The 23,900-nt window shown below is 42.9% G+C and overlaps 1 protein-coding gene and 1 long non-coding RNA gene across 4 annotated transcripts in view; one reads left to right on the forward strand and one right to left on the reverse strand.

Annotated features, from left to right (window-relative positions):
• MFSD10 (major facilitator superfamily domain containing 10) overlaps positions 1 to 23,900 on the reverse strand; it is a 75,781-nt gene that overhangs the window by 11,312 nt on the left and 40,569 nt on the right. For all 3 annotated transcript variants that reach the window (XM_056555001.1, XM_056555000.1, XM_056555002.1), the window contains exons 8-11: positions 22,874 to 22,985; positions 16,687 to 16,795; positions 13,208 to 13,298; positions 4,938 to 4,985 (exon numbers count right to left, since the gene is read on the reverse strand). In XM_056555001.1, the coding sequence (XP_056410976.1) occupies positions 4,938 to 4,985; positions 13,208 to 13,298; positions 16,687 to 16,795; positions 22,874 to 22,985 (360 nt within the window). The remainder of the gene's footprint in view (positions 1 to 4,937; positions 4,986 to 13,207; positions 13,299 to 16,686; positions 16,796 to 22,873; positions 22,986 to 23,900) is intronic.
• LOC130352676 (uncharacterized) overlaps positions 1 to 23,900 on the forward strand; it is a 49,989-nt gene that overhangs the window by 10,797 nt on the left and 15,292 nt on the right. The gene's annotated exons all lie outside the window — the stretch shown is intronic.

Genomic DNA, 23,900 nt, shown 5'->3' on the forward strand with positions numbered 1-23,900 from the left:
ATGCCATGTGGGGGTTATTTTGCTGCTCTGGCACCATAGGGGCTTCCTAAATGCGACAAGCCCCCCAAGCAAAATTTGCTCTCAAAAAGCCAAATATGACGCCTTCTCTTCTGAGCATTGTAGTTCGCCCGCAGTGCACTTCAGGTCCACTTATGGGGTACCTCCATACTCAGAAGAGATGGGGTTACAAATTTTGGGGGGTCTTTTCTGCTTTTAACCCTTTAAAAAATGTGAAATTTGGGGGAAAACCAACATTGTAGTGACTTTTTTTTTAATTTTTTTTTACATATGCAAAAGTCGTGAAACACCTGTGGGGTATTAAGGTTAACTTTATTCCTTGTTATGTTCCTCAAGGGGTCTAGTTTCCAAAATGGTATGCCATGTGTTTTTTTTTTTTTGCTGTTCTGGCACCATAGGGGCTTCCTAAATGCGACATGCCCCCCAAAAACATTTTCAGAAAAACGTACTCTCTAAAATCCCCTTGTCGCTCCTTCGCTTCTGAGCCCTCTACTGCGCCCGCCGAACAATTTACATAGACATATGAGGTATGTGCTTACTCGAGAGAAATTGGGCTGCAAATATAAGTATAAATTTTCTCCTTTTACCCCTTGTAAAAATTCAAAAACTGGGTCTACAAGAACATGCGAGTGTAAAAAATGAAGATTTTGAATTTTCTCCTTCACTTTGCTGCTTTTCCTGTGAAACACCTAAAGGGTTAAAACGCTTACTGAATGTCATTTTGAATACTTTGGGGGGTGCAGTTTTTATAATGGGGTCATTTATGGGGTATTTCTAATGGGAAGACCCTTCAAATCCACTTCAAACCTGAACTGGTCCCTGAAAAATTGCGAGTTTGAAAATTTTGTGAAAAATTGGAAAATTGCTACTGAACTGTGAAGCCCTCTGGTGTCTTCCAAAAGTAAAAACTAGTTAATTTTATGATGCAATCATAAAGTAGACATATTGTATATATGAATCCAAAAAAAATTTATTTGGAATATCCATTTTCCTTACAAGCAGAGAGCTTCAAAGTTAGAAAAATGCAAAATTTTACATTTTTTCATCAAATTTTGGGATTTTTCACCAAGAAAGGATGCAAGATACCACAAAAATTACCACTATGTTAAAGTAGAATATGTCACGAAAAAACAATCTCGAAATCAGATTGATAACTAAAAGCATTCCAGAGTTATTAATGTTTAAAGTGACAGTGGTCAGATTTGCAAAAAAGGGCTTCGTCCTAGAGGTGAAAATGGGCTCCGTCCTTAAGGGGTTAAGGGGTTAATGTAAAACCAAAAAAGATTATATATTGATTGTTAATCATGCTATTCCCTATTTTTATTTTTTGCCTAAACCTTAAAAAGATCCACTGCGTCCCCCAGGGAGACCAAATATTGCAGTAGCGGAGTCCCTTATAAGCCATTTAGGAGAATATGTAGATTGTATCCTACAAAATTGTTACCTCATTACCTTTTTACTTTGGAGATTCTGGCCACCTACTTACATTTTTTAGGGGATATAAAATGGCAAAATTATTTTTGTTAGTGATGCTAGATGTAGCGTCACTTTATCCAAATATCCCACAAGGCATAAGAGTAGTGGAGAAGATTTTAAAAGAGCATTTCCTTATCATCCTACGGCACAATAACAAATAGGTTCAACCAAACAGAGACCGGTAAATTAGCAATAAAGCAAAATAAACACTTATGTTTTCACCTTATAAAGCAGATCACCAGACAAGTAGCCAGTGTATTTTTTTCTTTCTCTACCACCCACTACTGCTTTTCAAGTCCCATATGTTATTGTACTGCCTGCCGTAGGACCATCTGTGAAACAAAAGTTTACCTACAGAAGTATTTTAATTTCCTGGAGTCCGTAGGCAGCACAAACTTCCTACCCATGAAAACTTCTTGCTGCTATATAAAAATACACTGGCTCCTTGTCTGGTGAAAAAGGTGAAAACTTCAGTGTATAATTGATTTATTGCTAATTAACACCTCTCTGTTTGGCTGTACCTAGGTGGCTTTAATCCATTTGTTGTTGAGCTGCCTAAGGACTCAGGAATACATTTTTTGTTATTTTGACGATCAGAAACAGTTTATTTCTGATAGCCTTGATTTTCTTCTAAAACACAATTATTTTAGTTTGGGGATCAATTTTATATGTTGGAACTGCGATGGGTGTTGAATGCGCACCTGATTTTGCTAATCTGTATAGGGAAAGTTAAAAAATTAAAATAAAAAAAGATTACTTAGAGTATTTTTATGTCCCAGGTTAAATTGATTGTCCTTACATAGACTACTTAGTGTTCACGTGGCAGGGTACGTCGGAGTCATTAAAGCAGTTGTTAATCCATTTTATTAACAATAACTGGGGACTGAAGTTCAGTGAAACTTCAAATAAGTAAGAAATAGCCTTTCTAGATTTGGTACCTTATATTAAAATTTTGAAAATGAAAACAAAGAAATTTCTAAAGGTCATTGATGCAAACAGATACCTTAACTCTTTGAGGCACATATTTGTTTGGCTGGTGCTATACATTGTTTGCCACTTACCCTTCTCTTTTTTACAGTCCAGCAGACCCCTAGGGTTTGCTTTCTTATTCAGAACCTCACTGCTGACCACCCTGGCTGATTCTAGCTTCTATATTAGGGGCAGCTCCTCATACTCAGTCACATGCCGACATAACCATAGCCCGCAGGCAATCGTGCCTCAGCCTAGTCTATTTTCCGTAGCATGTGTCTAGCCCAAGTGAGACAGTATATGCATGCTTACCTATGCACTCAATGGTATCCACACTTTTATGCTTGAAATGGTTCCAAACCGAGGCAAATATATGGGTCTATCCAACACCCCACAGTGGATGCGACAGTGCAGCATTATAGAATAACCATGTCCTTAGTGACGTAAACACCGGGTAATGACCCCCACGACTGTGCACAAGCACCATAAACATATTGTGCATTTACTGCAATTATCCAACAGTATGCAAATAACACCATATACGCCATTAAACAAAGGTCTGAAAGCACCACACACAGAGCACCCCCTAGTGCACCCGATATGTATTACATCTTTGGGCCATGTAACATGTATAGTATAATTAGGTTATGCACACTTAATAATACATCATTATTATATTGTATAACACAGAATCTGCTAAAACACATTGGTTCGTTATAAAAAAAAAGTCATAAAGACATTCTATTAATAGCATTGATACAGAATACAAATGTGCAGCAATGCAGCTTGTCACTAGCAGATGGATGAGGAGCTGGCTGGCAGTGCTGTATGAATAGCCCACAGTGTACACATAGATGACAGAGCTGGTACATTTAACCCATTACATACTCTAATTCTGAGGGAATTATGGCCAAATGTTATTATGGCCATTAATAAACTCACACCTTGAACATGCACATTAGTCAGGGCTAAAACAAGGGATAGGCTGTGTAGAGTGCAACTTAAAGAAGGAATCACATCCAAAAACGTATCCCCTTGCCGAAGAATAGAGGATACATTATAGATTGCGAGCGGTCCAACTGCTGGGACACCAACCCCCCCCCTTCCGATCTAAAACGATTAATACTACCCCTGCAATTTCGGTAACAGAGATCCGAATCTTCCATTAGAAAGAAGTGGTGATGCGGATGCACTCAGCTATTTCCGGCAGTTTTTTTTATAGAGAATGAATGGAGCAGCTGTGTGTATGTGACTGGAGATCGTGTCCCCATTCTCGAGATCACTGGGGTCCTAGCTATCAGACAGTTATCGCCTATTCTGGAATAGAGGGTAACTTCTTATGGTGGGACAACCACTTTAACAGGTAAATCAGGGATAATCGCTAAACCATTGTGCATCTCTGTTGCTGGACATCGGGGGCATGTTCTAGAACTTCTGCTTTGGGCACCATGAAGACATTAGTAAATTCTTTTGAGGGGTTAAGGGAAGCTGCTCCCATAACTCCTGGCACCCCTTTATGTAAATGTAGATGACTAACATTTAAAGTCCTTGGTGGACATTTATCATTGAACCATTTTTTTCTGGTGTTGTCAGTACAAAATTTTGCGCAATTGCTGAAGTTGCGGCTTTTGAGTGAGTTTTTTTTTCCAAAGAAGTGAATTACTTTACCGTGGAGCACTTTATGTAGTTGGAATAAAGTTCATCTGTGGAAAATCGTTTTTTTTTTTGTACACCACATTTTCAAAAACCAGCTTTTTATCACAACTCTACACCAACAAATAGGACACGTACAAATGTGATAGATTGCAAAGCTGTGTGATGTCCTATGTGCAGATTTAGTACATTTGGAGCAGCTGCACAATTTTTAAACCAAACTAACACAGGTAAAATCTCTTCTACCTCACACTGATTGATTAATGTTCCCCTATGGGTGGAATTGATCATTGCTGGTAGAGCAGTTTTATTGTCTATATTGTACACTGTAAAAATGAGGACACAAATCTGCATGGGACCTTTATACATGAAACAGCAGAAGATTGTTTAAAGAAGAACTCCAATCTTTGCTGAGCACATACCCTGTTTCTCTCCAGGCAGGAAGTCCAGGAGACCTTATCACACTGATGACTAGCGTCTACAGTAGACAACATTTCACTCTCCCCACTCCCCAGCTCAGAGAGCTGACAGCTTCAGTGTGTCATTTTTGAGTGTCCCTGATTTGCTGAAGGGCAACACCCCCGCCTCCCTGCTCACTCTCACAGAAGCCCTTTCCTGCAGCTCACACAGGAAACAAGCCCAGTGTGTGAAGTTTTTTTGCTGACTCAGCAGGATATTCTAAGGCTGTTTAGGGTGGCTATGGGGGTCTGATTTTAAAACAAATCAGCTTTTGGCTGGATATCTCCTTTAATCAACAGTATTTGTAAAGTTGCTTTTTCATTTTAGACACAATCAATAATTTGTTGCTATTTAACACTTACCATATGTCGATACCAATGAGGATAAACATGGAACCACAATGGCTGCAGCTGGAACAGAAAAGAAACATTATAAAGAAATTTTTTTTAAACAGAGTTTATCATTGATTTATGTATACATTTTGTTCACATGTTCTGGTTAGCAACCCATGTCATTGTCAGAATACTCCTATTTGGGATGTCCAGATACCGATTCTAGTATCGGTGGCCTATACCAGGGATTTACATGGTATCGGGGACTCGTTTAATGTCTTTGATACCAAATCCGATACCTGCTGTGGCGCTCCGCTGCCCTGTTCTCCCATTTGCATCATGGGGTCTTATGGAGAAGCATGTGACACACACGTCACTCCACCTCCACTGCGCCCAGTGTAACGCTATGGAGGTAGCAGAGTGACGTGTATGTCACATGCTCCTCCATAAGATGCCGTGATGCAGAACGGGGCAGCCGCAACTGAGCAACTACAAGGGTGGGGGCTGCTACTAATGTCTTCAAGGGGGGGGGGGGGGGCTGTGGACTACAAGGGGCTGCTGCTAATGTCTGCAACTATACTACCTACAAGGGGATACTACTTACTATTAACCCCCTTAAGGACCCGGGCTTTTTCAGTTTTTTCATTTTCAATTTTTCCTCCTTAACTTTAAAAAATCATAACTCTTTAAAATTTTCACCTAAAATTCTATATGATGGCTTATTTTTTGGGTCACTAATTCTACTTTGTAATGACATTAGTAATTTTACCCAAAAATCTACGGTGAAACGGGAAAAAAATCAATGTGCGACAAAATTGATGAAAAAACACTATTTTGTAAGTTTTGAGGGCTTCCGTTTTTACGCAGTACATTTTTCTGCAAAAATTATACCTTATCTTTATTCTGTAGGTCCATACGATTAAAATGATACCCTACTTGTCTAGGTTTGATTTTGTATCACTTCAGAAAAAAATCATGAATACATGCAGGAAAATGTATACGTTTAAAATGGTCATCATCTTCTGACCCCCATAACTTTTTTAGTTTTCTGTGTTCAGGGCGCTATGAGGGCTCATTTTTTGTGCCGTGATCTGAAGTTTTTAGCGTTACCATTTTTTTTCTGATCAGACTTTTTGATCACTTTTTATTAACTTTTTTGTGGTATAAAAAGTGATCAAAAATGCGCTATTTTGGACTTTGGAATTTTTTTGCGCATACGCCATTGAACGTGCGGTTTAAAAAGTGGTATATTTTTATAATTCGGACACACGCGGCGATACCACATATGTTTATTTTTATTTACACTGTTTTTTTTATTCTTGGAAATGCCGGGTGATTCAAACTTTTATTAGGGGAAGGGATAATTGAAAGGGTTAATGATTTTTTACACTTTTCTTATGCAATATTACAGCTCTAATAGGGGGGGGGGGGGGCTATAACATTGCATTAACTGATCTTTTACACTGATTGATCCATCTCCATAGGAATGGATCAATCAGTGTTTTCGGCGATTGAATGCTCAAGCCTGGATCTCAGGCTTGAAGCATTCATTCGGCGATCGGACAGCGCAGGAGAAGGTAAGAAGACCTCCTCCTGTGCTACAGCTGTTCGGGATGCCGCGATTATACTGCGGCGATCCCGAACAGCTCCCTGAGCTAGCCGGGCACTTTTACTTTAATTTCTAGTGCCTGGCTAGCTCAGGGAGCTGTTCGGGATCGCCGCGGTATAATCGCGGCATCCCGAACAGCTGTAGCACAGGAGGAGGTCTTCTTACCTTCTCCTGCGCTGTCTGATCGCCGAATGAATGCTTCAAGCCTGAGATCCAGTGCGCGGCTAAAGGGTTAATACCGCCCGGCACCGCGATCAGTGCCGCGCGCTATTAGAGGCGGGTCCCGGGTTCACTATGACGCCGGGCCTGCCGTGATATGATGCGGGGTCACCGTGTGACCCCGTGTTATATTGCAGGGCCGGGACCCAGGACGTACCCATACGTCCTGGGTCCTTATGAGGTTAAAGGCAATCTTACAGCAGAGTCACCTGCACTAACTTGAATTTATATGTAGATCATGCAGGTGACCCGGTGTCTACCGTTGCTCACCATGTGAACATCAGCGCAATCGCTCCGGAGACATTGGTCTCGCTGCCAATGCAAATTTCCTGTTCTGCCCAATGGAGAAGAGAGAAATCATGGCTCATACTACAGCAGCCGCCTCCATTGTACACAACAAAGAACCTACATATCATACGGTAAGCAGCGCTGGAAACCGGGTCACCCTGGTGTCAGATTCCCTTTAAAATAAAAGTACTTGTACTTGGTATCGGCGAGTGCTAGAATTAAAGTATCGGTACTCGTACTCGGTCTTAAAAAAAAAAAATGGTATCGGGACATCCCTAATAAACTATAGAAAGCGGTGGTCTGCATTTGACCCGCTGTTATATGAATATCAGTTTAATAAGGGGGAAAGGGGTCTTTTTCCAATTTTATTAGAAAATCATCTACCGTTTCTTTTTCAAGAAGATGGCCATGGATATAGGGGAGCCTGAAAATTAGTTTAATAAGGCGGGATAGGTGGACCTGAAAATCCATCAAAATTCATCTGGTCCAGAAATGGGGATGGCCTTCTCAAAGAGTTGGTCTTTTGAAGAGTTGGAGAGGCTTGTGGTTGTACATCCATTACCTTAGACAGCTCCCCCTACAGTTAGATGATTGCCAAGAATCAGACTATTGGAAATTTCCAGCATAGTATCACACAGTGCCTATTTGGGCAACCATGTACATCATGGCTGTGCAAAGTCCTCCACTGGCTTAGGCTGGGTTCACACTACGTTTTCTCCCATACGGGAGCGCATACGGCAGGGGGGAGCTAAAACCTTGCGCTCCCGTATGCCTACGTATGCGCTCCCGTATGTCATTCATTTCAATGAGCCGGCCAGAGTGAAACGTTCGGTCGGCTCATTTTTGCGCCGTATGCGCTTTTCCCCCGGACCTAAAACTGTGGTCAACCACGGTTTGAGGTCCGGTCGTAAAAGCGCATACGGCGCAAAAATGAGCCGACCGGACCGAACGTTTCACTCCGGCCGGCTCATTGAAATGAATGACATACGGGAGCGCATACGAAGGCATACAGGAGCGCGAGGTTTTAGCTCCCCCCTGCCGTATGCGCTCCTGTATTGTAGAAAACGTAGTGTGAACCCACCCTAATAGATTAAAGTCCTGAGAGGAGCCTTAGGAGAGCCACAGGGCAGGGTATGTTCTGGTGAGACAACACCCTTAAGTAATTAATATAAAGGGCCATGTTGAACACACCATGTATAGTCCTGCCAGGTCTAAAGCTCTAGTCTTGTAGTCATGTGTAGCCCCTGCTGACTGGTCCTTAAAGGGTCTACTATTATATTTTTGTCACTTGCAAAGCTATTGGCATCCCCTTTAGTCAAATTAATTTGTGTGTATTTGGGCATAAGATGCACTGTATAATATAATCCCCATGGCCATGAACTTGCTGCTTTAGGTTTTCTATGGGTACACTGTTATATATCATATAATACTTAAAACAGAACACATCTGTAATTTTGTTACAAACCTAATGTCTACTCCTCAGGCGTCTGTAGCTTCCAATTCATCCAGATACAAATTTTGTATACATACAATATAAATCTCTATGTGATGACCTGTAAAGACTTCTACAGGATTTCCTGCTCATAAAAAGACCAGCAAATTATAATGTGTACAGCTTACATTGCCCCCTACTGGCGCTGAACTGAAATTCAATGAAATCCTCCCCCGAAATAGGAAAACCAGACCATGTTAGAATGACGGGCCTCTCACTGCTTGGTATTTGTTTGATGCAGTAATAAATGGTTTCAAGGGAACGGCAGGGAGATTACAGCTAGAAAACCAGCACAGAGACAGAGAAAGACTCTCAGAGAACGGCTTTGTCATATGTTCCAAATTAGCAGAGTGGGGCGTATACGAGTGGCCCATTTCCAAGCCCCAGTTACTATGTTAGCTGAACAAATGCTATGGTAAGTGGGGCCCCAGATCGGGATCAGATATTACTTAAAGGGACACATTATACCCATAAGAGTGTAGTTTATCATCAACTAGAAGGTGGAGAACAGCCATAATTATACACCTCAGGAGATCTACTATAGCAGGTGATTTGTAGCTGAGGGCATGGGTGAGGAAATATATTTAGTTCTGTCTGACGTAAACTCTGTATAAACAAGAAGAAGAAACTAACACCTTCATTTACCAATAAAGAGTGTGTAACTAAGCAGAACTGAATACAAGCTGAAAGCTCAAGCACTTAAAAGGGGTACTCTGGCACTAAGACATCTTATCTCCTATCCAAAGGATAGGGAATAAGATGCCTGATCGCGGGGGTCCCACCACTGGGGACCCCCATGATCTTCCACGCCGCACCCCGTTAGAATCAGCCCCCAGAGTGTGCTTGCTCCGGGTCCGATTACTGGCGATCACAGGGACAGAGCATAGTGACATCACGCTCTGCCCCCTCAATGCAAGCCTATGGGAAGGGGCGTGCCAGCTGCCACGCACCCTCCATAGGATTGCATTGAGGGGGCGGAGGGTGACGTCACACGGGGGAGGAGCCGTGACGTCAATATGCTCCGTCCCCGTGATCGCTAGTAATCAGACCTGGAGCGAGCACGCTCCGGGGGCTGATTCTAATGGGGTGCCGCGTGGAAGATCACAGGGGTCCCCAGTGGCGGGACCCCCACTATCAGGCATCTTATCCCCTACCCTTTGGATAGGGGATAAGATGTCTTAGTGCCGGAGAACCCCTTTAAGATATACTTTATCGACAAAAGCAGTGGTCCCCAACCTCAAGGCCCACCCACATAACCAGGTTTTTTCAGTTACTCCATTGGAATAGAATAGAGTACAAAATCCTCAGTTTCACTCACAAAGCTCTCCACAGTACTGCACCCCCCTACATCTCCTCCCTCATCTCTGTCCACCATCCTACACATTCTCTCCTCTCTGCTAATGGTCTAAAACTAACATCTTCCATAATCCGAACCTCTCACTCCCGTATGCATCAGTTCTCTGGAATGTGATACCTCGATCCCTGAGACCTATATCCAACATCCACAGTTTTTAACTTGCCCTAAAGACACATCTCTTCAAGCAGAAGAAGGATAATACCCAGCACTCACCAGTAAGGCACAGTGAAGATTTATTATGCCATAGTGTAGTACAAGGATGCGTTTCGGCATGGAAACCTTCCTCAGCTGTCTGCCTAGGCTTCATACTGCCTTGCCTTTTACTACACTATGGCATAATAAATCTTCACTGTGCATTACCGGTGAGTGCTGGATATCATCTTTCTTCTACCTGGGGCTTTACCCTACCTCGTGCACCACTGCAGATTCCACGGAAGTGCCAACATATCCCTATATTGAACATCTCTTCAAGCAGGCTTATAACATTACCTAATTGGTCTCCACTACACCCACTTTGCCCCTTTTGAGACCTCTGGGTCTTGGAGATACCGAAAGCACCATATTCGGCAATCTCCTCCTACTGTGTAAACAGGTGAGAGTCCAACCTATCCAAGGGGACCATGAGGGTAACAATACCTCAACTGTATTACACAAGGCGCTGTGCTCTCGCTTTTCTTATTTTATCTTATTCCCTTCTATGCACTTTAGACATTCGGAGATTATCTGTTCGCGCTATTTAAATAAAATTATTATTATTCTTAGAACAGCGACTGTTGATGGGCTCAAAGGACTGGGTTGGGAACCAAGGCATTAAGGAAGTGAGACACATTAGAGCCCTGCATTAGGAATGGAATCCTGTGGGATCCAATTCAAAACTTGCGGGCATGGGCAGTAATGAGGTTATTAAGGGTGGGTTAACTGGGGGTCCTGCAAATCCCACGCTACAGACCCTGCCTCTATTTGTTAGGTCCCACCCTCCCATCCCGAGTTCCAGCTGAGCTCACTCAACATCATGCATGGTGCAATGCACATGGACAGCTTCTTGTCCTGTGTTCTTCCCCCTGTTGACTAGGGGTGCTATGCTACACTATGTAGTACACTGCGTACGTAGTACCTACAACAACCATTCCGGAGCCTTCCCTGAGGACCTGTGGTCACCTCACCAGCCGGTATACACATACATGGGTTGCAGGTGACTGCAGGTTGCCTGCTGTATAACCTGCCCTGATGATGCATATGAATGGCTTCACACATACTTTTACTCTACTTTATCATTGGACACACATGTTAATGGAGCAGGCAGGATTGCACAAACCGGGAGCAGTCAGGATTGGACTCCCCTGTTAGCGAGAACAGGCAGGATTGGACACACATTAAAGGGGTTATCCAGGAATAGAAAAACACATCTAATTCCTTTCAAAAACAGTTCCACGTCTGTCTCCAGGTTGGGTGTGGTTTTACAACTTGACTTCATTCACTTCAATGGAACTGAGCTGCAGAACCACACCCAACCTGGAGACAGACAGACAGTATTTTAAAAAGAGAGTAGCTCTGTGAGCAGGCAGGATTGCACAAACCTGTTAAAGGCAGCAGGCAGGATTGGACACATGTTAGCGGGAGAAGGAGGGATTAGACACACATGTTAGCGGGAGAAGGAGGGAATGGACACACATGTTAGCGGGAGAAGAAGGAATTGGACACACATGTTAGCGGGAGAAGGAGGAATTGGACACACGTTAGCGGGAGCAGGCGGGAATGGACACACATGCTAGCGTAAGAAGGCGGGATTGGACACACGTTAGTGGAAGCAGGCGGGATTGGACACGTTAGTGGGAGAAGGAGGGATTTGACACACGTTAGCGGAAGCAGGCGGGATTGGACACGTTAGTGGGAGAAGGAGGGATTGGACACACATGTTAGCGGGAGAAGGAGGGATTGGACACACATGTTAGCGGGAGAAGGAGGGATTGGACACACATGTTAGCGGGAGAAGGAGGGATTGGACACACATGTTAGCGGGAGAAGGAGGGATTGGACACACGTTAGCGGGAGAAGGAGGGATTGGACACACATGTTAGCGGGAGAAGGAGGGATTGGACACACATGTTAGCGGGAGAAGGAAAGATTGGACACACATGTTAGCAAGAGCAGGCAGGATTGGACACACATTAGCAGCAGGCAGTATAGGACTGAGCTACCCAAAGGGCATTAGGGCACTGCCATTACCACAATTTGCCTCCTGAGAACGTCGTTGTCACAGCAAAACATGTAGGGGCTGGCAGCATAGTGTTGGATTTTAAGTGATTTCCAGTTGGGCACATGGTAACTACAGTACTGATATTTTTCCTTACGGAGTGAATATCTCTAGTGATATAAATATACATTATAGCCCAATCTGGCATTATAGCCCAACCTTTTTCTGAGTTTATTATTTAATACCGAAAAGTAAATTTTTAGGTTATATAAATAGGAGTTTTATAACCCGGGCTGCGGCCCTGGGGTCCAGTGAATAATTAGGGCAGTAAAGGACACATTTTAGCGGAAGCAGGCAAGATTTGGCACACATTGCAGGAGTGGCACGAACAGCTTGTTAGAGCGGGGGTAATGGTCAGAAGTTCAACTGAAGCAGGTGTAAGTGGGATTAAAAAAAAACAGTCCCACGCAGGGCACTAACACACACCCCTCATAGGGTGACCTTGCTAGGGGCTTTGACATATGTAACTTGGTTCAGTAGAGACCCACCACCCATCACAGTCTTTTTTCCAATGTATCTCACTAACAAAACCTTCCACATTGATAAACAATGACATAACATCTACAGGCATTGGTTGGTGGCAGCAATGGATCCTTTGCACAAATGCCATATTGGCGCTGGTGCCACATTTTTTCGCCATTACTCATTTTAGTTTTTTTGGGAACTGCTGCTAAAGCAATAGCAAATTTAAGAAGGCTAGAGCCTGGGTATGTGTCCCCCCCTGCTATGTCTCCGGGGGCGTACCCACACTGCCCTATAAAATATATACAGCAGTGAATAGGATAATAGTGTTGTGATTCTTTGATGTCACCTATGTTCATAGGGCAGCGTTTCCCAACCAAGGTGCCAGCAGCTGTTGCAAAGCTACAACTCCCAGCATGCCCGGACAGCCGAAGGCTGTCCAGGCATGCTGGGAGTTGTAGTTTTGCAACAGCTGGAGGCTCCCTGGTTGAAAATCACTGGCATAGGAAGTACTCGTCTTGATACCATAATCTTCTACATCTTATATTTTAATATAAAAAAAAAAAAAACGTACGTCAGAGAAATATGTAGAAGGAATAGGAGTTTTGTCCAAACTTACCAAAAGAATAAAGGAGAAGCCCGAAGCCCAGCATGGTCAGGCCGTTTGCCCATCCTATCAGTAAGAATGCTGGAATGAGAAGAATAATGGCCTGCAGAGCAGAGGAAAGGGAAATTAATACAAAGAAAATACACTAAGTTTATTAAGTAAAATAAGTATATTCATATATTAAGTATATTAATACAAAGAAAATATAAAGAAAATACACTAAGTATATTAATATATTAAGTATATTAATACAAAGAAAATATAAATAAAATACACTAAGTTTATTAAGTAAAATAAGTATATTCATATATTAAGTATATTAATACAAAGAAAATATAAAGAAAATACACTAAGTATTAACGGGGTACTCCGCCCCTAGACATCTTATCCCCTATACAAAGTATAGGGGATAAGATGTCAGATCGCCGGGGTCCTGCTGCTGGGGACCCCGGGGATCGCTGCTGCGGCACCCCGCTATCATTACTGCGCAGAGCGAGATCGCTCTGTACGTAATGACGGGCAATATGTCACGGCTCCGCCCCTCGTGACGTCACGGCCCGCCCCCCGTCGATATAAGTCTATGGGAAGGGGCGTGGCGGTCATCACGCCCCCTGCCATAGACTTGCATTAAGGGGACAGGCCGTGATGTCATCAGGGGCGGAGCCATGACGTCACGCTGCTCCGGCCCCTGTATCGCCCGTCATTACGCACAGAGCGAACTCGCTCTGCGCAGTAATGATAGCGGGGTGCTGCAGCAGCGATCCCCGGGGTCCCCAGCAGCGGGACCGCGGTGATCGGACATCTTATCCCCTATCCTTAGGATAAGATGCCAGGGGCGGAGTACCCCTTTAAGTAAAATAAGTATATTAATATATTAAGTATATCAATACAAAGAAAATATAAAGAAAATACACTAAGTATATTAAGTAAAATAGGTATATTAATATATTAAGTATATTAATACAAAGAAAATATAAAGAAAATACACTAAGTATATTAATACAAAGAAAATATAAAGAAAATACACTAAGTATAATAAAATATAGTAAACATAAGAATTCTGCAGCCTGGAGTACAAATAATAATTCATGTTTCCAGTAAAGAATCTGCACTGTAATAGGAACTACATGAAGGGCGACTCCTGTAGAACAGAATCTATGACACAAAGTAATAGTCAGAATAGGGTCACTATACAGATGCTAATTTGTGACATGATGGGAATTTTTATTCCCATATGGTTTCAATCACTATACAGGTCAGGATACCACATAATGCCTACTACGGTCCTCATAATACTGTGCCATGTGCCTCCATATAGCACCATACTACAGATCCTATTATCTCCCAGAAACAATGCATCTGGTGGACAATAGTTCTGTAATAAGACATGTAATGGCACATAGCACTAGATTCCATAGGCATCCATATAATTTTAAAAATTATAGGGCATACAGAGGTACAGTTTGGGACTATAGATTTCTATGCGTACCAGATTTTTAGCAGTTTTGCAGAATTTGTGCTGAATTTTATGCAGAATAGTTTTTTTTAGCTCAACACATAGATTACAGATGGAGCTCACAGTCCCATTGACTTCAGGGATTCTGCAAAAATAATTGACATGTTCATTCTGCTTGAGGAATCCGGAATGCAGAATTTCCGCAGCGGAAAATCTACCATGTGAATGGGATAGCGGAAATTTCATTCACCACTTTAAGTAGTAGAATTTCCAAGCTGATTTTTTTTCCCTGGACTCCACACTTAAATTGCGCCATGTGAGCACAGCTTCTAAATTAAAGGGGTACTCCGGTGGAAAAATAAAGAAAGTTACTTTTATTTAAAAATCTTAACCCTTCCAGTACTTATCAGCTGCTGTATACTGCAGAGGAATTTGTGTAGTTCTTTCCAGCCTGACCACAGTGCTTTCTGCTGACACCTCTGTCCGGAGCAGGAGAGGTTTTCTATGGGGATATGCAGAGAGCACTGTTGTCAGACTGGAAAAAAAAACTGCACAATTTTCTCTAGTATAAAGCAGCTGATAAGTACTGGAAGGGTTAGGATTTTTAAATAGAAGTAATTTACAAATCTGTTAAATTTTCTGAAACCAGTTGATTTGAAAACATTTGTTTTCCACTGGAGTTCCCCTTTAACTCTGCTGGAATCCAAAAAATGTAGGTGACTGCAACTTTATAGAACACCCAAAAGCCTATAGGAAACTGAGCTGTATATGGAGCCGTTTGCCGTTTATCATGGTTTCCACACAGGTATTTTTCTGGCAGTTTTTGGAATACTGCCACTGCAGATTTTGAGCCAAAGCCAAAAGTGGATCCAGTAGGAAGGAGAAGTGTAAGTCCTATCTTAATATTTCCTATTACTTTTGAATACAATTCTGGCTTTGGCTCAAAAACTGCAGTGTCGGTTTTCCTAAAAATGCCAGAAAAAAAAAATAACTGTATGGAATCCTAGCCTAAAGATAGTTTTTGGTCATTTTGCTTTCCCCAACAAAATAGAGACACTGCAAGGCGAAGTAGTCAACTTTTGGTAAGTTGTTTTTTTTATGGCTCCATTCAGTCACGTCTTCAGTCTCCACAGCTAATATACCATTATATATATCAGGATTCTTCCAAAAAAAGGTATTCCAACGTACACCTTAGCTTGTGGTGCAACCTTAGACTTTCATAGATCAAATATGGCCTACTATGCTTTGGTGCCCATACATGGTTGTAATACAGGCCAGACATAGTCACAAGAAGACCTTTGGTCTGTTAAAGTCTATAGCCACGTTGCAATATACATTGAAATACTTTTTGACACTGTCCCAAAGTATACTGATGGTAAAACAAGACGTGAACGTGACCTTAGGTGTTTATAAAATGCCTGGTGATCCCAATCTTTCCCGTGTTTTACAGGCACCCATGAGGGCAGCTAAGGCAGCACTACAGTGTGAGAACACCATCATACAGCTCATAATATCTTATCTTCATGGATAAACTGGAGCTTATGGGGCATTTACTATTACAGATATGTGGACTGAGACTCAAAATCGTCTGCTGATGTATCTGGGATTGAAGCAACACAGGCCCCATTAAATTCAATGACCCAAACTTAGTCACCTAGTGACTGTTTGGGTCATTTTCCAAGTGTATCCGAGTTTCAGATGGACTAGAAAACGTGGTCTGCCATGTATTTGTGCCTTGGAGGCACAAAAAGTGATTTAAATTCGGCCTAAGGCTTTTCTCCTCCGCACCCCTACCCTCCAAAAAAGAAAACCTAGATGAATGTATGCCTTCATTTATCACTACTTCCATTCCATAAAGTACTGGATCACTTTTACGACTGCTAAACCCTTAAATCTTGAAATAATTATTGTGGTGTAGTCTCTGACCATTTGGTTCTTTTAACCCTCGCCATCACCCAATGTTCTGAACTACAGCAGAACACCAGGCAGATCCAGGCATCATCACCCTCGCAACGTGACGTCATTGCATAGTTACCTGCTTGACAGCTTTCACTTCATTTCCTGGTTTGATTCTCCGAGCGTATCCACCCTGGATCACAGCCATGGTAATTCCGATGAAGAAAAACATCTTCCCCTGCTGCATGCTGCCAGAGAAAATCAAACAGTGCAAGTTATGGGGCTGACTTCACAGCCGGGAACATTTACAGTGTGATCCATAGTGACAGCATAGCGCATTGATTCCCATGACGGCGCGGACCAGATGGAGAAGAGAAGGGAACGACGCTGATTTTAGAATATGTCACTTGTGAGTTGCTGTATAAAGCAGCACCACTGTAATCTACATACCCACAGATAAATAGATATTGTGCATGGCGGTTGTTTCCCTTTATTTTTTGCTCATCAAGTTTGTTAGGGGTTCCCCGTGAAAAGTTTTTTCCGAGGGGTTCCCAGACCCGAAAAAGGTTGGGAAACACTGGCCTAGTGTTTATCCTTTGTCTGATCACTTCCAGATGTTCTCTGCACAACCAAAAATCTCCACCCAAAGCTTCAGGTTTATATCATGGCCTGGGCCTCCATGACTCTTGTGAGTCCAATGAAGTTGTCACACAGCTTTCCTAAACTCATGAATGGTATATCTGCCTGGTTATGCAGCAATGGGGTTCAGATGCAACTTCAGCCACCGCACTCCCTACAGCTACGTCTCTTCCTTGTTAGAGCACCATTTTGTGCTCAAGTGACCCTTTGCTTACAAAAACTTGTGACCAGAAGTTGTATCCTATGCATGCTAGAGTCAGCTAGTCACCCAGTCACTCGCTAGCACCTACGTCCTCCTCTCTTTGTGTCTGCGAAACTTGTGTATGGTCCTCCCATAGTTTTCCTGTGCCTTCTGTATCTACTAGAATTAGTACACAAAAGGAAGGCCTATTTACACATAGACCTCATTCACAAGTAACAGTTCATAAGGTTGAAAAAAGACCAGAGTCCATCAAGTTCAACCTATAACCCTAATGAGTCCCTACTGAGTTGATCCAGAGGAGGCAAAAAAAACCTCATACTAAAGGTAAAAATTTGTTCCCGACTCCAAATATGGCATCAGAATAAATCCCTGGATCAACGTTCTGTCCCTATAGATCTAGAATCCATAACCAGCAAGTATACCTGATTAAGAACAGTCAAGCAGTTTGAAATGCGTTAGCATTTCATTGTATTTGTTGATTTTTATTAATTGTCAATGCATCTAGAATTATTGTATTATTGTAAGCTGGTGGCTACAACTTGCCTGCATTTTGGATGGTTACACTGGAACTGAGCCTCTTTGTTCTATGTCGTCCTTACTTCACCTGAAGATAGGGCACTACCTGACTGAACACATATTTAGACTTATAGATATGAGCTGACGTGACTTTTTTTTTATTTTTTACTATTTTTCAATCATACACAAGTATGAGGCATATGCAGGCACTACATCTGTGATCTTTGGAGCTGTATGTCACCGTGTGGTACCTCCGTGTTGCACAGCTTTAACGAGATATGCAAAACTTATAGGGGACAATATCTCTGGAATACAGTAGGACAGGCAGCCCCATGCTCAATACAAAATACATACTAAAAATTAACCAGATTTATCACAGTGGCTCATGTTCTTTGATAAATCGGACACATGAATATATATACTTTATACATATATATTTAGGTAGTGTCTATATACCCAACTACCAAAGTAATGTATAAAGCCACGTAATGTTTGTGTATAATCATAGTAATACAGTGAGATCTGAGCCCCTTTCCCATCCTACAGAGAACTTTTTATACAAAAGCAGCAGAAATGGAAGGGTTACGGGTTAAGTCTAGTATAGCCCAGCGTCCTCGACAGATTTTGTGACACATAATCCTACCTCATTCATTTAAAATGGAATTTCAGGAATAAGCTGACAACACAGCAGATTCTGCTAATGGTGCACAAAACAGGGCAGCAGATTTCTCCAAATGCAGACAACAAGAGCTCGGGGTGACATTCCAGGAATATTACAGCTCGTCTGCTGCAGAGCACGCTGGGCGAGGAGGGAGACGGGTACTTTGTATATACATCTGATTATTGTTATATAACAATTACCAAAAAGGAACCATATAAAAATGACCGACATTGTAACATTTCAATCACTTGTGTAGACAATAGTGGGGCGAAAAAAACCCGACAATGTTAGATTTTAGTGCCTTGAACCACGGGACTAATATGTCAATGCTTTATTATTCTCTAGTCATGGGTGTACGGTGTTATATTGTGTCATTATAAACAGATACAGCCCATGCAACTGCTATAAGGCCCCTCTCCATAGTTCAGGGAGTGATAAGCCAGTGATGGAGGTGTCTGGCTGTGACTTACCCCTCCCCATAGAGAAAACATGAGTGTTCAGCTGTGCCGAACTCTCAAGTTTACGGGAAGGTTGGCAGAGAAGACTGTTGGCAGAACAAATGTTTTGCCAACAATCATTGAATGTGTATGCCCAGCTGAACTTCAAGGATAGGGAGATGAGGGGCAAGCAAGAAATGAGTCCTCCTGTTGCAATACTAGGGTTATAGTAGTGTTAACAGCACCAAAAGAGTGCTCAAACTGAACCTATAGGTATGGTACTGAGGTCAATGGGGGAGATTTATCAAAAAAGTTGCTGAATTGCTTATAGCAACCAATCAGATCGCTTCTTTCATTTTTAAAAAGGCCTCTGAAAAATGAAAGAAGGGATCTGCAACTTTTCCTTTGGACAGGTTTTGATAAATCTCTTCCAATGTCCCTGTTTGACCATTTCTGCTATGGCCAACAGCTTTAGGGTTAATTCACACGTGTATATTTTGCTGCAGATTTTTTGCAGATTATTTTCCTTCCCATTGAGGTCAAAATATGCAGCAAAATATGCACGTGGGAACATACCCTTACACTATTTTATATTATGGCCTTAAATTTCTAAAATGTCACTCATGAGGTTCAGCCCTGATGCTCCCATTTAAGTCAAAAGGAGCCGCGGCCTAATACTACATGTGGGCTTGGATTATACCTAAGTGCACAGGACCTTACAGTAAGATTCTCTTTGTTGCCCATAGCAACCAATCAGAGCTCAGCTTTCATTTTACGAGGGCAATATGAGAAATGAAAGCTGAGCTGTGATTGGTTGCTATGGGCAACAAAGAGAATCTTACTATAAAACAGTGTGTAATGTCCCAGTACAGTACATGGTCCTGTAATACCCTTAGGCCCTGTCAGGTTGAGAACCTCAGTGACCTGGGGGCTCCCCTGCAAGGTCTCCCCCTGTTGTTTCCAGAATGTTGTGTATATCACTTTAATGCCTAGACAGTATCCTTATGTATAGGTAGTACAAAGGACCTGTGTAAGTCTGTCACATGTTATGTTATGCAGTCACATGATTTGTTGTCATATGTTCTCCCAGAGAGCACCACCAGTTTAACCTATGACCCGCAGCTTGACCAATGGGCTTTAGTCCAGCCCCCCACTATATAAAGGGGTGGCCATTACAATTCCCTCTCTTCTGTTCGCTCTCACCATCTGCTACTGAGCACAGCAACCACCAGAGATCTCAGTGCAAGTGATCAGCATCTGAAAGACCCCAAAAGCTACAGTCATTCCAGTAAGTCTCAAGTCTATGTCTGCTGTCACTGAAACTAGTCAAGTCCTGCACATAGTCAAGTCAAGTCCAATCTCGAGTCAAGTTAATTACAAGTATATTGGTCACGCAAGCTGTGAGGTCCTTCTGGGTCATGGCCACCTCTCTGGGAAATCTGGGCTTAGCTGTGAAGATAATTCCATCTGTCTTATACTCAGTAAAGCCTCCATTTGACCATAACTGCTTGGGTACTCTCATTTCACTACTAGCAACTGGGATAGCGGAGGAACCGGGCGTGTGGTGTCCGGAACCCTAAAACCACACTGGCGTCACGAACACTAGGGGTTAACAACATCTTGCCACCGGGGTTAATACCATCTGATCGCACCACTCACACCGCAACACCCGTGGTCCCGCCATACACCCGTGGGTCACCACAAGTGCGATAAATCTTCCCTTTGACCCCATCAGATTATTCCGGATGAATCCTTCAATGCTCAGTGTTGTTTCTAGAAACCAGCAGTACATCCTCCTGTATGTTATAAACATATCCCCTTATGAACAGCTCTGCCAAAGTCTTTTAACCACTATCTATGGCAGTGTTTCCCAACCAGGGTGCCTCCAGCTGCTGCAATACTACTACTTTCTTCGGGCTTGCTGGGAGTTGTAGTTTTGCAACAGCTAGGGGCACCCTGGTTGGAAAGCACTGATCTATGGTCTACGGCCCAATTCTCTCTAACAGGGCCGGCCCTATGATGAGTCCCGCTAAGTCCTTTAGACCCATGTGGCACTCTAACAGGGGATGCACTTTGCTGCCAAGAATTTTTTATGCCTTGCCTCAACTTGTATTTTTATAGTTGTACTCTGCCACCCTCAACATATATATTTTAACACCATGGTCCCTCAGCGGCGTCTGTGACAACATTTGAGACTTACATTGCCGCTGCCTGCTGCAGCGAAAATCTGAAAGCAGAATGATGAGTGCCGTCTTCTAATGGGACTGTGCGCAATGACGTCAGATGTCATAGTGATAATGCACAAGCATGCGATTAAATGGTCACTCCCATTAAAACTAATTTTTGCTATTCCACTCCTTATGGTAAATAAAAAATCTCTCTAATATACTTTGTTTGAAAAAATTAAAGTTTTCGGTTTTATTTGTGTTAAAAAAAAGCTGCCACTAGGTGTCTCCCTACTTGTCCAGAACACATTTCCCCCCATCTCTTGTACAGACTTTGGACTCCTGCTTGCCTGGCAGAAGTCCAAAATCAGGAAATGCAGTCTGGAGTGCTGTGTGTGTGGGGGGGGGGGGGGGTGCAGCCTTAGCCAATAATAGCTCATCTCACACACTGAACTGCTCTGAGCTGTGTGTAGCAGAGTGAGGGAGGAAGTTCTCCCCTGTATGGCTTCAGATGATGTCACACCTGCTGGGGAACGCCCCTTCCCAGTCTGTGAAACTGACTGAGACTGAGCAGAAAATACAGAGCAATATCAAGGTAGAAAACTAAAAAAATTTAAAAATAAAGGCAGGGGGTGATTTATCATGATGGGGACAGTGAACTGGGAGGATTATACAATTTAACAAGATCATGACAGGTACTCTTTAATAGAAGTGTGAATCCCTGGTGGTGCACCAGCATCTTACCCGAATATATGTATTTTTAATTTCTACTGTATTTAACTTAAACACATTTTCTTTCATATTTTAAGAATTTGGATTAAAGCAGTATCGACAAGGTGCTATTACATGTAAAACAAATAAAATACACACATATATATATATATATATATATATATATATATATACATATGTATTTATTTTTATTTTTTGGGGGGAGGGGGTGGGGCAGCAATTCATTCTTGGACCAAGCCAATATCTTGGGCCACCCCTGAGACTGGATTATTACTCACTCAGTAATTCCCTTATGTCCAGGTAATGGTCATCAGGCACTGAGCATTAGTAACTATCCACTGTATTTGTAAGACTACAAGAAACCCATTACTAGACTCCTCTGTATTGTAGACTGATAATACATTCATGATCCATTAGTGTTTGCCGATCGATGTATACCATGCACACAGAACTATGCATTATGGTACAGAGAATAAGTGTATTTAAGGGGTACTCCGGCCCTAAGACATCTTATTCACTATCCCCCCCGCAATCTTTCATGCAGCACCCCGCTATCATCAGCCTCCAGTGCGAACATCTCTCCGGGTCTGATGAATTATGATCACGGGGCCGGAATATCGTGACGTCACGCTCCACCCCTGGAGATAAGATTTCTTCGGGCCGTGGTACCCCTTTAATGACATACATGCAGTTCTAAATGGAATCAATATTTGTTGCTGAAAATTCTGAACAAATATGAGAATTCTATTCCAAAGGCCTCCAGAGATTGCGTCCTAAGACACAGCAGCCAATTTTATCTTATTGTAAATCTTCCCTTTTTTTATTTTTTGTTTTATTGATTCATTCCCCCTACTGGAAACCATATTCATCCTGAGCCTCCTGTTTCATTACAATAAGGCCAGAAATACAGAAACATGACAACTACTGCAACTTGGGATTCCCAAGCAGGACATACAGTACATAATATAGATTACCTGTTGAACTGGAAGCGCTGGTGGGTCAGGAAGCTGATGGTATACTCAAGGCCCGAGAACAGGAAGAGGTACAAGAAGTAGACCAGGCCCAGGACACGGAGATTCTGCAAATCTTTATATAGAAGAGAACGTGTATTAGGCAAGTGGAACCAGTGTATAGGTTTATGGAGATCACAGGATCCTGTGTATGATCACTGAACAAGATTTTATAGGAATATATACTGTATTTTCTGGCGTATAAGACTACTTTTCAACTCAGGAAAATGTTCTCAAAAGTTGTGGGTCGTCTTATACGCTGGGTGTCGTCTTATAGGGCGGGTGCTGCAGTCGGCCAGAACACCCGGGGTATGGATAGAGAGAGCAGGGCACCGGGGTATGGATAGAGAGAGCAGGGCACCGGGGTATGGATAGAGAGAGCAGGGCACCGGGGTATGGATAGAGAGAGCAGGGCACCGAGGTATGGATAGAGAGAGCAGGGCACCGAGGTATGGATAGAGAGAGCAGGGCACCGGGGTATGGATAGAGAGAGCAGGGCACCGAGGTATGGATAGAGAGAGCAGGGCACCGGGGTATGGATAGAGAGAGCAGGGCACCGGGGTATGGATAGAGAGAGCAGGGCACCGGGGTATAGATAGAGAGAGCAGGGCACCGGGGTATGGATAGAGAGAGCAGGGCACCGGGGTATGGATAGAGAGAGCAGGGCACCGGGGTATGGATAGAGAGAGCAGGGCACCGGGGTATGGATAGAGAGAGCAGGGCACCGGGGTATGGATAGAGAGAGCAGGGCACCGGGGTATGGATAGAGAGAGCAGGGCACCGGGGTATGGATAGAGAGAGCAGGGCACCGGGGTATGGATAGAGAGAGCAGGGCACCGGGGTATGGATAGAGAGAGCAGGGCACCGGGGTATGGATAGAGAGAGCAGGGCACCGGGGTATGGATAGAGAGAGCAGGGCACCGGGGTATGGATAGAGAGAGCAGGGCACCGGGGTATGGATAGAGAGAGAGAGAACGGTGCTCTGACCAGA

Source organism: Hyla sarda, chromosome 1, assembly GCF_029499605.1.
Source record: "Hyla sarda isolate aHylSar1 chromosome 1, aHylSar1.hap1, whole genome shotgun sequence".
Taxonomy (NCBI): Eukaryota; Metazoa; Chordata; class Amphibia; order Anura; family Hylidae; genus Hyla; species Hyla sarda.